The sequence below is a fragment of the Salvia miltiorrhiza genome, chromosome 3, assembly GCF_028751815.1.
Source record: "Salvia miltiorrhiza cultivar Shanhuang (shh) chromosome 3, IMPLAD_Smil_shh, whole genome shotgun sequence".
Classification (NCBI taxonomy): domain Eukaryota; kingdom Viridiplantae; phylum Streptophyta; class Magnoliopsida; order Lamiales; family Lamiaceae; genus Salvia; species Salvia miltiorrhiza.
This window is the reverse complement of record NC_080389.1, coordinates 6,950,904-6,967,365: the sequence shown is the minus strand read 5'-3', so window position 1 is coordinate 6,967,365 and position 16,462 is coordinate 6,950,904. Positions and strand designations below refer to the sequence as shown.

At 35.2% G+C, this 16,462-nt stretch overlaps 1 protein-coding gene and 3 long non-coding RNA genes across 4 annotated transcripts; all 4 read right to left on the bottom strand.

Annotated features, from left to right (window-relative positions):
• Positions 1 to 1,175: 1,175 nt before the first annotated feature.
• LOC131017270 (uncharacterized) lies at positions 1,176 to 4,736 on the bottom strand. The gene is made up of 3 exons (XR_009099518.1): positions 4,398 to 4,736; positions 2,032 to 2,095; positions 1,176 to 1,437 (listed from the first exon to the last, which is right to left on the bottom strand). It is a non-coding gene; the product is annotated as an uncharacterized LOC131017270 (long non-coding RNA).
• Positions 4,737 to 7,152: 2,416 nt separating this feature from the next.
• On the bottom strand, positions 7,153 to 10,713 carry LOC131017269 (uncharacterized). Its single transcript, XR_009099517.1, has 3 exons — positions 10,374 to 10,713; positions 8,009 to 8,072; positions 7,153 to 7,414 (listed from the first exon to the last, which is right to left on the bottom strand). It is a non-coding gene; the product is annotated as an uncharacterized LOC131017269 (long non-coding RNA).
• A 976-nt stretch (positions 10,714 to 11,689) lies between these two features.
• Positions 11,690 to 12,216, bottom strand: LOC131017268 (uncharacterized). The gene is made up of 3 exons (XR_009099516.1): positions 12,173 to 12,216; positions 11,992 to 12,084; positions 11,690 to 11,898 (listed from the first exon to the last, which is right to left on the bottom strand). It is a non-coding gene; the product is annotated as an uncharacterized LOC131017268 (long non-coding RNA).
• Positions 12,217 to 12,964: 748 nt separating this feature from the next.
• Positions 12,965 to 13,799, bottom strand: LOC131018229 (CSC1-like protein HYP1). The gene is made up of 3 exons (XM_057946953.1): positions 13,666 to 13,799; positions 13,186 to 13,462; positions 12,965 to 12,988 (listed from the first exon to the last, which is right to left on the bottom strand). Exons 1-3 carry the CDS (start codon positions 13,755 to 13,757, stop codon positions 12,965 to 12,967), a joined length of 393 nt encoding a protein of 130 aa, XP_057802936.1. The 5' UTR covers positions 13,758 to 13,799.
• Positions 13,800 to 16,462: the final 2,663 nt, after the last annotated feature.

Sequence of the window (16,462 nt, the reverse complement as noted above, 5' to 3'; positions counted from 1 at the left end):
ACTCACGAGTTGCAAGGCTCAAACTCAACACAACATCAAAGCAAGGTGTTGTAGAAATTGTTCAAGAGAATCAAAAGAATGACCAGAGGGTATGAAATGATTAACTACTAGGTCGAACAAAATGACCTTGAGTAAGAACCCATCTGGCTTTTCAACCGAAAGTTGAAACACATGGGTTTTCCAACCCAAAAGACGTCTACTGAGATTTGGATCATGTGGACTGGCCAGGTCCAACATCATCACCTCCCAGTCACACGGGAAACATCGTCCCGAACTTGGAGAGCCATGAACATACTATACATAACAAAACATAAGTTCATCATGACAACTAAACTTATCTTAAGGTTCCCTATCCTATTGATCTCAAACCCCAAACCTCTCTTAAGACATATACACACAGACATACGTACACAGGCAAAACACACTATTCTTAAAATCTATCCTGTAGCAAAAGTCGATTTGATATTCCGTCGCACTTGAACATTTGAACGTAGAGACTAAGGTTCAACCTTTGATGTAACGTTTACCTTGAATTCGTCGCGTATCGTCATTCTGTGCTTTTCCTTTACCTCGTACATATCTTTCCATTCCTCTTTGTAGTTCAAAAGAATCATTGTTTTCTTGAGGGAGCTGAAATGCTCTAAGTTCTCTTTCATTCTTCTACATCATCACTTTAAGAATCTAGATTGTAGAGATATCCTACTAATCTAGCAGTCTATATTCTTTTGAAATTGTGATCATGCAACTTATAGCAATCTATGTTCTCAGGGAAAACATATGTCAATTTTTCTATCATTCGTCTGATCATAACATCATAGACTGCGAAAATATGCCATGAAAGGCAAAACATTCAACATTTCATCATAACATGCTCTTCACATAAACATATTCATGAAGCATTTTAGAACATTAACATCTTTAAAACGTTGAAACTGCAGTTACCTTTTTCCTTGATTGAGCACGATGCAATGGAGTGTTGAGCGGTGTCGTATGAACCCATGTATGTCTGGTGAATTAAGCTAGACTCGGCTATTTAGAAAAAGGTTTCTAGGGCCAGAGCGAACGAACCGCTCTGATACCACTCTGTCACAGCCCACTATCCCAATGACGGGTTAACCGGGGTTATGACTTAGGGTGAACAATAAGAAAGGAAATTTAGTTGTGACTTAAAACACTTTAAGAAAAAGACGTTCCTTTAAAGCAATTAATAATATATAACTGCTTGGGTAATTACAAACGTTCATAACAAAGACTAGACCCACGTGACATCATCCGAAATAAATTGGTATTAAGTTCATGTAGAAACGATAACAAAATCAGAGTGTTGCATCGTAATGCGTGTGAGTTATGCATATGGAGATGCATACTCAAGGTTTTGTTACTTAATCATTGAAAGGGGATCCGCTCAACACCAATCCATTCCATCGCCAGCTCAACCTGCACATTTAGAAATACATGCAGGGCTGAGTATAAAAATACTCAGTGGCATAAGCCGAAAATACAACATGCATACATATATAAATTGAACTGCCATAACAGTAACACACAGGGGTTTTCTTGAAAGACCTGCGCTTACTAAAACATTTCTTTCGTTTTCATAAGATTGGCCGGCCGACCCATTTTCCTTCATATGATCCATATTTGTTCCTTTCTGTCACGCGCCGGGAAGGAGGCCTCCTTACCACGGACGCCAAGACCGGTCGCAAGCGACTCGCGGTCTCCATGAGTGTACACATTAACCCTAGCTAGCGACCTTTGTCTAGCGTAGGATCCCAATTGGATTTCCTTTAAAGTTGGCGAACCAACACAGATAGGATACATATAAAAACATAAACATTTTTGGCAGTCAATCATTTCATAAACTTTTCATTTCATTTCATAAACATTTCATTTTCATAAAGGGCATTTATCATTTGAACATTTCATAAAACTGAAATAAACAGTTAAAACATATCATGCACATATATTCGTATATGAGGCCTACGTCACGCAGGGGATCTCTATATACGTAATAGTAAAAATAATGCCCACCTCAAACGTTCTTAAGCTAGCGTGGAGTCGCTTCTTCTTCGGCTTCACTTCCTGTCGCCCGGACCTTTATTGATGAAGAGTCGGTAAGTTCGTGAAGAAAAATTGTCACAAGACAAAGTCTAAATCTACGTGTCTAGGGTATCTTTTAGTGTTTTAGGGTTCTAGCATCCATAATTCATTTCGATTAAAACAATCAAAAACCAACATAACATCGACTAACCACATAATATCACGTAACCACATAACAAACAAAATAAAAGAATTCAACATCCTTAAACTTAATATCATTTAAAAATTTCACATGTTCACATAAGAGATAATAATCATGTACCATCTTATAACATTCTATACATTTCATTTCCATGTAAATAAATACGAAATTCCATTATTCATTTATAAATGACTTAAATAAGCAATTTAAACTCCATTAAATGGAATTGATTTAAAACATTTTAATCCTTTTTAAAAAAAATCCATACTCATAAAGCCTTAACTCATGCTCTATCTCATATTCTATCTCCTTACTCAACTCTATATAAACTCTCCACTCATCTCAAATCCTTTAGTCCAAGGATAGGTTTCAAGAAAATCATGGTTCTAAGTCTCGATTTATCTCTCATATAAGGCTCGTCTAATCTCATTCAAACACATAGACAACACAATCACATAAGGCACATAAGAATCACAATCAAACATCATTAAAACATGCTCTGTTTTTACACTGATTCAACTTCAAAATTTAATCTGTTCTGACTCCGACATCTCCTGGACTCGAGACTCATACCGAAAGAAATATCTTCAAGTCTAGTTTCATATAAAAAAAAGTAGAGTCGAAAACTCCAAGTGGTTTGAGAGATATGACGTTTTTACCACGATCTACCATATTCGGCAGTTTTGGGCAATCGAAAACTTTGATTTTTGAAAAATAGTAAACGTTATCAAACTGAGCTCAAATTTTGTGGATATCTAGCCCATACAGTAAGGTTGATACCATAAAAATATGGAAAGCTAGATCACACAGGAAGCTACTGAAATGAATGACCTTGTCCCCTGTTCTCTGAAATTCCCGGTAGAAATGTGCAGATTTGGTTTTGCATTTTATAAAAATAGTAAATCAAGTCCCAATGACTTGAAATTTTACAGGGGTGCTCCAGACTCATGTAGGGACTTTCTGTAAAATTTTCAAAGCTTTTTGACATCGAAAACCCGTCGATCACAGTAGGTCAGTAGCCTACGAAAAATTACCAAAAACTCATCTCAAACTCTTAAATGCTCAATTCAACATTCCTTCAAAGAAAACCAATCAAAGCTCATTTTAAGCACATATAATACTCAAAAACATTCAAACACATTGTAATACTTATCATACTCAAATTAACTCTCCTCTTTTACATCTTAGCTCCAATCTCAAGGGAAACGTTTCAACAAACGTATCAATTCAATCCTCTTCTCAATTTCATGCTCAAAAACACTCAATCATTCAAAATGAGCTCATACTTCATATAACTCATTTTATACATATAAATCCCCTTTAATCATGTCAACTAAACTCTAATAAAAATTCATGTATCAACATAAAACTCTCAACAAAAACATGATAAACTTTCACATCATGATCATAAAACAATTAGACCTCATTTTATCATTCATTAACCTCACATCATATGAGAACTCAAAAACTCCTTCAAACTAAACTAAGTCCAAATTTTACTTAGCTTACAAAAGACCTAATCCAACATAATTAAACACCAACATCATGCTCAATTTCACATATCTTAAGCCAAATCACTTAATAAACACATAGACAAGAAAGTCCTAATTTTTATTAAACTAATTTCTTTGAAATTCTATAAACACACATGGATCTTTAATCTCATCATATATCTATCAATTTTAATCATATAAACTCACATATATTCCATCAATTTACAAATTAGAGCATAGATACACATAGCCCTAATTTTAGTAAACTAACTCATATCAAAATCATCAATTGACATCATATACTCAATTTAATCCATCAATCATCATCATATACATCTCATGGACTCATATACATCATCAATTCATCATTTAAAGCATCCACTCAAAAATTCCCAATTTTGGGTAAACTAAACTCATTCAAAATTTGAATCTCAAAGCATAGCTTTTCAAAACACACATCAATCATCACCAAACATATCATAGATCACTTTTCTCACCCCAATTCAAGGAAAGAAAAAGAATTTTTTTTTTGAAGGGTATGAGACCCATATTTTCGAAAATTGTGAAAAATAATAGAGGGGGTGATTTCTTGCTTCAATCCTTCAACTATACTCACATACAACCTCATATAAGTCATATCTATGAATTTAAAGCTCACTTACCCAAACTTACACCCAAAACCAAACTTTCTCTTTCTAACTTCAAGATTGAATCTCCATGGATCTTCTTGAATCTAAGGAGATGGAAGGTGTTTAAGGTGGATTTAGAGGGTGATTTGAGTTTTGGTATGAATTTGTGAAGCTCCGAAGGTGCATCAATGGAGGATAATGGTGGAAAGTGAAGTGAGAGATGAGGGAGAGGGAGAGAAGGTGGTGGTCGAAACTTAAGGGAGAAGGAGAGAGTGAATTGCTTTGGAAGATTGATTTTGATTTGGTAATCTTTGAGAGATTTGGCAAGATTTGAAAATCTTAAGGAATATTTGGGCATTAATTGCCTTGATCTCTCAAATCTCTACACTCTCTCACTCTCTAATCTCTACACTCTCTCACTCTCTACACTTGGCAATTTGTGGTAATTAAACACATGCTTAAGAAATTAAAATAATAGTGTGAGAAGGGTGATTAAATAATAATCACAATACTTATGGGAATGTTACTCAATAATAAAATATCATAGCATAATTATTCATGTGATCAAATTAAAATAAATATCACTAAAATTAGTGCACTCACTCAATTATAATATTCCTCATCATAGGAAAAATAATTTGAAAATATTTTGTTTGGAAAAATTTCCATAAACCGGTATTCTTTGATTTCTCGGTAAAAATAAACTGCACTTGCTTTAGAAACTTAATTAAAATTCCAAGTGCTAATATCCTCAAATAAAAATCATAATAACTTGCTCATATAAATACACTTAACTCACCGACTAAAACTTATGCACTGCATTTATAAAAATTCTTTAACTAAGCACATTAAAACACATATATAATGATTAAATCACCTCAGATAAATCAAACCAGTTTTATTATTAATGGATGCCGAACCCTAATTATTAATAATTAAGCCCTTAATCAGGGATTAAAAGTCGGGGTATGACATACTATCCCCCTTAAAAGAAATTTCGTCCCGAAATTTGTAACACAAGAAATAATTCTGGGTACTTCTCCTTCATGCTAGACTCGAGTTCCCACGTCGCCTCTTCTTGATCATGATGCTTCCAAAGTACCTTTATTAAGGGTTTCGACTTATTCCTTAGTACTTTAACTTTCCGATCTAGAATAGATCCGGATCTCTCCTCATATCAATTGGATTCCCAATTCCAATTTATATACACAAGATTTACTTGAGAATAAGTTCCCTCGTCCTTTTGCGGCGGTTCATTTTGCTCCTACCTCATTCCTAGGGCTCATCTACGGGGTATTCTATTTTCCAAAGACCAAAATGGTCATCAACCCATTTCTTGTTACCTATCAGATACACAACACTTTTCTATGAACCTATCTTAAAACTATCATAGACCAATTAACTTAAGTCCTCGTACTCGAACACTATATTACAGTCTTAGCTTGAACTCTGAATTTCTATCATAATGAGTGGTCGATATCACTTATAGGACAAAGACTAATCTCAACTAATCACAATGAGACACAATTATACGAAGCCATAGTTTAGGTAGTATACTACGTCGGTAGACTAACACTTCTTGGTCTTATCAAACAAGGGGATCTATTATGACAACTCACGAGTTGCAAGGCTCAAACTCAACACAACATCAAAGCAAGGTGTTGTAGAAATTGTTCAAGAGAATCAAAAGAATGACCAGAGGGTATGAAATGATTAACTACTAGGTCGAACAAAATGACCTTGAGTAAGAACCCATCTGGCTTTTCAACCGAAAGTTGAAACACATGGGTTTTCCAACCCAAAAGACGTCTACTGAGATTTGGATCATGTGGACTGGCCAGGTCCAACATCATCACCTCCCAGTCACACGGGAAACATCGTCCCGAACTTGGAGAGCCATGAACATACTATACATAACAAAACATAAGTTCATCATGACAACTAAACTTATCTTAAGGTTCCCTATCCTATTGATCTCAAACCCCAAACCTCTCTTAAGACATATACACACAGACATACGTACACAGGCAAAACACACTATTCTTAAAATCTATCCTGTAGCAAAAGTCGATTTGATATTCCGTCGCACTTGAACATTTGAACGTAGAGACTAAGGTTCAACCTTTGATGTAACGTTTACCTTGAATTCGTCGCGTATCGTCATTCTGTGCTTTTCCTTTACCTCGTACATATCTTTCCATTCCTCTTTGTAGTTCAAAAGAATCATTGTTTTCTTGAGGGAGCTGAAATGCTCTAAGTTCTCTTTCATTCTTCTACATCATCACTTTAAGAATCTAGATTGTAGAGATATCCTACTAATCTAGCAGTCTATATTCTTTTGAAATTGTGATCATGCAACTTATAGCAATCTATGTTCTCAGGGAAAACATATGTCAATTTTTCTATCATTCGTCTGATCATAACATCATAGACTGCGAAAATATGCCATGAAAGGCAAAACATTCAACATTTCATCATAACATGCTCTTCACATAAACATATTCATGAAGCATTTTAGAACATTAACATCTTTAAAACGTTGAAACTGCAGTTACCTTTTTCCTTGATTGAGCACGATGCAATGGAGTGTTGAGCGGTGTCGTATGAACCCATGTATGTCTGGTGAATTAAGCTAGACTCGGCTATTTAGAAAAAGGTTTCTAGGGCCAGAGCGAACGAACCGCTCTGATACCACTCTGTCACAGCCCACTATCCCAATGACGGGTTAACCGGGGTTATGACTTAGGGTGAACAATAAGAAAGGAAATTTAGTTGTGACTTAAAACACTTTAAGAAAAAGACGTTCCTTTAAAGCAATTAATAATATATAACTGCTTGGGTAATTACAAACGTTCATAACAAAGACTAGACCCACGTGACATCATCCGAAATAAATTGGTATTAAGTTCATGTAGAAACGATAACAAAATCAGAGTGTTGCATCGTAATGCGTGTGAGTTATGCATATGGAGATGCATACTCAAGGTTTTGTTACTTAATCATTGAAAGGGGATCCGCTCAACACCAATCCATTCCATCGCCAGCTCAACCTGCACATTTAGAAATACATGCAGGGCTGAGTATAAAAATACTCAGTGGCATAAGCCGAAAATACAACATGCATACATATATAAATTGAACTGCCATAACAGTAACACACAGGGGTTTTCTTGAAAGACCTGCGCTTACTAAAACATTTCTTTCGTTTTCATAAGATTGGCCGGCCGACCCATTTTCCTTCATATGATCCATATTTGTTCCTTTCTGTCACGCGCCGGGAAGGAGGCCTCCTTACCACGGACGCCAAGACCGGTCGCAAGCGACTCGCGGTCTCCATGAGTGTACACATTAACCCTAGCTAGCGACCTTTGTCTAGCGTAGGATCCCAATTGGATTTCCTTTAAAGTTGGCGAACCAACACAGATAGGATACATATAAAAACATAAACATTTTTGGCAGTCAATCATTTCATAAACTTTTCATTTCATTTCATAAACATTTCATTTTCATAAAGGGCATTTATCATTTGAACATTTCATAAAACTGAAATAAACAGTTAAAACATATCATGCACATATATTCGTATATGAGGCCTACGTCACGCAGGGGATCTCTATATACGTAATAGTAAAAATAATGCCCACCTCAAACGTTCTTAAGCTAGCGTGGAGTCGCTTCTTCTTCGGCTTCACTTCCTGTCGCCCGGACCTTTATTGATGAAGAGTCGGTAAGTTCGTGAAGAAAAATTGTCACAAGACAAAGTCTAAATCTACGTGTCTAGGGTATCTTTTAGTGTTTTAGGGTTCTAGCATCCATAATTCATTTCGATTAAAACAATCAAAAACCAACATAACATCGACTAACCACATAATATCACGTAACCACATAACAAACAAAATAAAAGAATTCAACATCCTTAAACTTAATATCATTTAAAAATTTCACATGTTCACATAAGAGATAATAATCATGCACCATCTTATAACATTCTATACATTTCATTTCCATGTAAATAAATACGAAATTCCATTATTCATTTATAAATGACTTAAATAAGCAATTTAAACTCCATTAAATGGAATTGATTTAAAACATTTTAATCCTTTTTAAAAAAAATCCATACTCATAAAGCCTTAACTCATGCTCTATCTCATATTCTATCTCCTTACTCAACTCTATATAAACTCTCCACTCATCTCAAATCCTTTAGTCCAAGGATAGGTTTCAAGAAAATCATGGTTCTAAGTCTCGATTTATCTCTCATATAAGGCTCGTCTAATCTCATTCAAACACATAGACAACACAATCACATAAGGCACATAAGAATCACAATCAAACATCATTAAAACATGCTCTGTTTTTACACTGATTCAACTTCAAAATTTAATCTGTTCTGACTCCGACATCTCCTGGACTCGAGACTCATACCGAAAGAAATATCTTCAAGTCTAGTTTCATATAAAAAAAAGTAGAGTCGAAAACTCCAAGTGGTTTGAGAGATATGACGTTTTTACCACGATCTACCATATTCGGCAGTTTTGGGCAATCGAAAACTTTGATTTTTGAAAAATAGTAAACGTTATCAAACTGAGCTCAAATTTTGTGGATATCTAGCCCATACAGTAAGGTTGATACCATAAAAATATGGAAAGCTAGATCACACAGGAAGCTACTGAAATGAATGACCTTGTCCCCTGTTCTCTGAAATTCCCGGTAGAAATGTGCAGATTTGGTTTTGCATTTTATAAAAATAGTAAATCAAGTCCCAATGACTTGAAATTTTACAGGGGTGCTCCAGACTCATGTAGGGACTTTCTGTAAACTTTTCAAAGCTTTTGACATCGAAAACCCGTCGATCACAGTAGGTCAGTAGCCTACGAAAAATTACCAAAAACTCATCTCAAACTCTTAAATGCTCAATTCAACATTCCTTCAAAGAAAACCAATCAAAGCTCATTTTAAGCACATATAATACTCAAAAACATTCAAACACATTGTAATACTTATCATACTCAAATTAACTCTCCTCTTTTACATCTTAGCTCCAATCTCAAGGGAAACGTTTCAACAAACGTATCAATTCAATCCTCTTCTCAATTTCATGCTCAAAAACACTCAATCATTCAAAATGAGCTCATACTTCATATAACTCATTTTATACATATAAATCCCCTTTAATCATGTCAACTAAACTCTAATAAAAATTCATGTATCAACATAAAACTCTCAACAAAAACATGATAAACTTTCACATCATGATCATAAAACAATTAGACCTCATTTTATCATTCATTAACCTCACATCATATGAGAACTCAAAAACTCCTTCAAACTAAACTAAGTCCAAATTTTACTTAGCTTACAAAAGACCTAATCCAACATAATTAAACACCAACATCATGCTCAATTTCACATATCTTAAGCCAAATCACTTAATAAACACATAGACAAGAAAGTCCTAATTTTTATTAAACTAATTTCTTTGAAATTCTATAAACACACATGGATCTTTAATCTCATCATATATCTATCAATTTTAATCATATAAACTCACATATATTCCATCAATTTACAAATTAGAGCATAGATACACATAGCCCTAATTTTAGTAAACTAACTCATATCAAAATCATCAATTGACATCATATACTCAATTTAATCCATCAATCATCATCATATACATCTCATGGACTCATATACATCATCAATTCATCATTTAAAGCATCCACTCAAAAATTCCCAATTTTGGGTAAACTAAACTCATTCAAAATTTGAATCTCAAAGCATAGCTTTTCAAAACACACATCAATCATCACCAAACATATCATAGATCACTTTTCTCACCCCAATTCAAGGAAAGAAAAAGAATTTTTTTTTTGAAGGGTATGAGACCCATATTTTCGAAAATTGTGAAAAATAATAGAGGGGGTGATTTCTTGCTTCAATCCTTCAACTATACTCACATACAACCTCATATAAGTCATATCTATGAATTTAAAGCTCACTTACCCAAACTTACACCCAAAACCAAACTTTCTCTTTCTAACTTCAAGATTGAATCTCCATGGATCTTCTTGAATCTAAGGAGATGGAAGGTGTTTAAGGTGGATTTAGAGGGTGATTTGAGTTTTGGTATGAATTTGTGAAGCTCCGAAGGTGCATCAATGGAGGATAATGGTGGAAAGTGAAGTGAGAGATGAGGGAGAGGGAGAGAAGGTGGTGGTCGAAACTTAAGGGAGAAGGAGAGAGTGAATTGCTTTGGAAGATTGATTTTGATTTGGTAATCTTTGAGAGATTTGGCAAGATTTGAAAATCTTAAGGAATATTTGGGCATTAATTGCCTTGATCTCTCAAATCTCTACACTCTCTCACTCTCTAATCTCTACACTCTCTCACTCTCTACACTTGGCAATTTGTGGTAATTAAACACATGCTTAAGAAATTAAAATAATAGTGTGAGAAGGGTGATTAAATAATAATCACAATACTTATGGGAATGTTACTCAATAATAAAATATCATAGCATAATTATTCATGTGATCAAATTAAAATAAATATCACTAAAATTAGTGCACTCACTCAATTATAATATTCCTCATCATAGGAAAAATAATTTGAAAATATTTTGTTTGGAAAAATTTCCATAAACCGGTATTCTTTGATTTCTCGGTAAAAATAAACTGCACTTGCTTTAGAAACTTAATTAAAATTCCAAGTGCTAATATCCTCAAATAAAAATCATAATAACTTGCTCATATAAATACACTTAACTCACCGACTAAAACTTATGCACTGCATTTATAAAAATTCTTTAACTAAGCACATTAAAACACATATATAATGATTAAATCACCTCAGATAAATCAAACCAGTTTTATTATTAATGGATGCCGAACCCTAATTATTAATAATTAAGCCCTTAATCAGGGATTAAAAGTCGGGGTATGACAAATAGACAACGGACGGAACGCGTTGTCTATTACAAAATCAACTGTTGTAAATGAGAGTATTGTCTATTGAGGGGCGGTCATAGACAACGGTTTCTAGACCGTTGTCTATTCTCTCATAGACAACGTCTTAGCGTTCGTTGTCTATTCTGTGATAGACAACATGAGAAAACCCGTTGTCTATTCTCTGATAGACAACGACTGGTCATCCGTTGTCTATTCTCTTATATACAACTAGTTCTTGACCGTTGTCTATTTGAAAATACAACAGTGCAGAAAACCGTTGTCTATTCTATATTATAGTTTTTATTTTGTATTTATATTTAAAATTTCCTGCTTTTTCAATTTATATTTCAGTAAATCTAAAAATATAATATGAAAAGCTAAAAATACATAAATTAATAATAAAATTCATAGATTATAATCCAACATCATCATCCATACATTACATTAGAATCCAACATCATCATACCTACATTACATTAGAATCCAAACATCATCATCCTACATTACATTAGAATCCAAACATCATCATCCTACTAATTGAAACATAACTGCAAACACCGAAAACAAGCAAGTTACACCATCTGCAATATTAAAATATTTCAAGTATCAATTTATAAAATTTATTAACCATATATCTCAAAAATATTAAAAAATTAACTTTATATAAAACTTACCCATCATCACTCATCTGTGATTTTACATACAAATTCTGCCCACTCTATCCTTACTTCATCAATTTCCTTTTTGGAGTAGCATCCTCCTGCACACTATAAGAAAGACAAACTTGTGATCAAATATGAAATTATAGAAATTGTCTTGAAGTAAAATTTAATAAAAATTATAAATTACAATTACCAGTGTAGTTATTGGGAGAGAGTGATCAGATACAAAATAAGGGGTGCGAGGAAGAAGTACGTTATACCAAGAAGGCTGAAAAAGAGAATTCTGGGAATTTGTCTGTGATAAGGGTTGGAAAGGACCTCGAGTTCTTCATTAGTGCAGCAACACATACCTCCTTTCAAAAATCTACAAACGAGGAACTTCAGCCGAAAAAGCTCTGTAGAAAATGTAGTGGTCCATCCAGATGTTACAACATATGCAATGAAGAATGAGGCCTGGAAAAGAAACATCGAAATATTTATTGACTTAGAATATGAGGTCCAGAAATTTTTGCAATACGAATATATGCTGCTTGGGAACTACAGAGAAGGAGTGACACAATATTTTACTTATAAATGCCTGAGTGAAAGAGGGGACTTATGCAGACCATACTTGTTTATGTGTAGAGTCAATTACATCTATAATAAGATTTTGAAAAGAAAAGGTGTGTTCCCTAGTTTATACACCCACACTAAAACAGACACGAAGACATGCTGACAAACAATTATATAGTTGAAGGAACGAAAATATGGGAAATTATTATTTCCTCTCTTGGTCACTTTCACGCTGACTCCACACCACTTAAGCTACAACGATCCTTGATAGAATTCATGTACATTGACAAAAAGATTGTGTAGGTTAACTAGCATTGAAAAGTCATAAGATTTTTACATATTTGTTTCTCTGCAATGGATTTGTTTTCACATGGAATCTCTCACTCAATATACATAAGCATTTGAAGTAGGAAGATTTGATCATAGAATCTTTTCACAGAAAAAAGTTAAGAAGGGCCTACAAAGAAATTCAACTTCATCAACATGAAAGAACTCAGAACATCTCTACAAAAGTCACCTCATTAAAACGAAACAGAATTCTTACACAAAATAATCAAAACTCTAATGAATTCTTATACAAGGAATCAGAGTTTCAGAATATATGTAATTAGAAGTATGAGATGCTATCATGCTAACAGTCAAAATGAAAAATACCTGTCCAGGAACAACCACGACTAATAGTTCAGGAATTTTTTTAGGCTCCAGAAGAAGGTTAAACTTGTATAGCGCTGATCCGGATAGCACATTGGCAAAGAAGATGTTCCATACGGTGAACCATACCATTTTGATACATGCACTTTTCTCAATCTGGCTAAGGGCAACGTGTCCTTGAATGGAAGAAAGCATGATCATGACTGGTGGCACTAAAACTAAAAACATCTCAAGGATGAGACTCGGAAGAAATCCTGTAACCACTTGGGTAACGATTTTCCTGCATTCATTTGGCACATAAGATTTCATGTCATAATACTAAAAGCTTGGATAAACTGTCATTATATTCATAATCGATAGCCATCAGGCATACACATAAAAGTTTATAAGTTTGTACTGTCTGGATCAGTATTTTAACACGTTATTGATTTTGTCAAAAGATAACTCGGGTTTAAGAATTTTAATTTCGACAAAATAACTTACATCCTTAATATGCCGCTCAAAAAGGGTAGCATGGTCTCCAACTGAGCCAAATTAGCAAGCCCTTGGGCTATGAAAACAGGTACAATGAACATAATGGTTATAATAAGACATGCAAAAACAACAGCAACATTGCACATCCATCTTGTATGTAATTATAATTTCAGTTGCTTTAGAAGCGGTTTTGCCTTGTACGCCTTCTGAGATGCCGGCTGTACCAGTTGCACTTAAAAACCAGATAAAGCAAATTCCTATCTTTTGATTGCTTGTGTTCTCTATCAATTACAGCTTAAAAGGATATATATAACATGCGTGTCACTAATGATAGTGAAAGTCATCCTGAAAAGAATACAAAAAAGCTTCCAGGTGGTCTCCAGTTAAGCCAAGAACGAGCTAGAATTAGTTAAAAGAAATAGTGATCAGGCTGTACGGCTTCACAGATAATAGATGGCCAAGCTGGCTGATAAGATTTCAAGGCTTCATGTTTCAATTACTTTGCACAAGCAGCACAAGCATCAAACAAACTGCTATAATCAATCTCACAACTGAAGCGAACATTCTAATTCAATCAAGTTTCAGTTAATTAATAATGCAGGTTGAACAAGCATCAAATTGGCTAAACAGCTTGCTATCATTATTAGTATATCCATTTTCTTGATGCAACAAATAAATAAGCTTCTTCGGGTTTGCAATTCATGGGAAAAAGTGAAAGGATAAACTGCTTATCTGGCCCCAAAACAAAAACCTTGTATATTTGGTGCTAAAACCTCCATAGTTAGAGCTAGCTAAAATTACTACTTTGAATCCCCAAAACAACCAAATCACGAAAAGTCTCATCTAATCAAACCAATTTGATCAGGAATGTAAGAAATTGCTCGTACCCCTAAAACATACCCTCACATAATTTTTTTCAAAGCACAACAAAAGGAAACTCTGTCACGAATTCCCATCCCAAAATCAATGAAATTAAAAAGAGGAAAGAGTGGAAGAAGAACAGAAGTGAGAGATTCTGACCGGCAGCTCCGGCTTGGATATGGCAGCTAACTGTTAGATCGCAATTTTAGGGGAATGCGGCGGCTGTGGACGGGAATCGACGACGAGGCAAGGAAATAGGCGGCCGAGTGCAGGAATCGGCGATGACGCAAGGAAATAGGCGGCCGAAGCTAGGCGGCCGAGTGCAGGAATCGGCGACGACGCAAGGAAATAGGCGGCCGAAGCTAGGACTCTCCGTCGATGAGCAATAAACGGCCGGAATAGATTCTGGTGAGTGGCGAGAGTTTCCGCCACTCACTGGACAACGAATCTCTTCCAATATTACGCCGGTGATGAAGGATGGGGCTGAACGGTGGTGGGTGGCTTGGGGCGACGGTGGCTGGAGCTTGGGCACCGGTGGTGTCGTGGGGAAGGTGGGCTGGAGCTTCCAAACTTTGTGCAAAAAAAAGTAGAAAGAGGATTGAAATTAGGGCTAAGGAAAAAATTGTAATTTTACACAACTTAAAAATATCCGTTGTCTATTATTTCATAGACAACCTAAAAAAAAAAGGTTGTCTATTATGCCTATAGACAACGTTTCTGCAAAAACCGTTGTCTATTTGAGGCGGTCATAGACAACGGCCCAGAAACCCGTTGTCTATCAATATGATGGACAACGGTTTTCTGGGCCGTTGTCTATGACCGCCTCAAATAGACAACGGGTTTTGCAGAACAGTTGTCTATAGGCATAATAGACAACGAATTTTAAAGCCCGTCATCTAAATTCTCGCTGATAGACCCGTTGTCTATGAACGTATAGACAACAGGTTTTAAAGCATGTTGTCTATATTTTGTTGTCTATCAACTGAATTCTTGTAGTGTAAGCAATAAGTCTAGTTTTGTATCTCACAATCTCAGTTTCATGCTTGACTTTAATCAACAATTTGGACTCAACAACAGAACATTCAGTAAGCTTTACCACTAGTGTCCAAGTTTCATTATTAGTAGGTTCATTCATAACAGGCTCAAGCAAGTTTTCTGGTTCAGCATGCATGTTGGGTTGATGATCCACCTCAAAAGGAACAGTGGGGGTAAACACAAGCTCATACATGCTTTGATTAACAACATTCACATTCTCCACCTCACTTGGAGCAGCAGAATGTGAGGATTCAAGTAAGCAAGGGACTGACTCAGCACAAACAGCATATAAATCACCTTTTCTTGGTGCAGAAAACTACACCACAGAATCCTTCTCAAATTGAAATCTCAAGTGATTCACAGAGCCATTTAACATCTGGTCAGCAAGTTTAGACACAGATAGCAAGCTAAACTCCAACTTTGGCACATATCTAACATCATTCAAGGTAAGCAAACTGCCATTTTCAAACTTCAAGCAGACATCACCCTTACCCAAGATATCACAATTTTGACCATCAGCTAAAGCAATATGCCCAGACTTAACATGCTGTAAGTTATGAAACATATGCGCAAAAGGAGTGACATGGAAGGTGCAGCCGGAGTCAATTAGCCATTCATTGGAATTCACAGATTTAGACACAACATTAGAATGGTTGATGTACTAAAAATCAGGTTCATGCACCATGTAGACACCATCATCTTCAAACACATTGTTAGCATGCTGTTCAGGTTCATTAAGAACAAAGCTCTTGTTTTTCTTAGGCAGTCTACACCTATTTGAAAAATGACCAGGCTTACCACAATTCCAACAAAGCTTTTTGGGCTTTTGATCAAACCCCCTTTTTTCTTTGTTAACAAACATGACCTCACCATGCAGTGGCTTTGACTTAATCAATTTCAGTTCACTCTC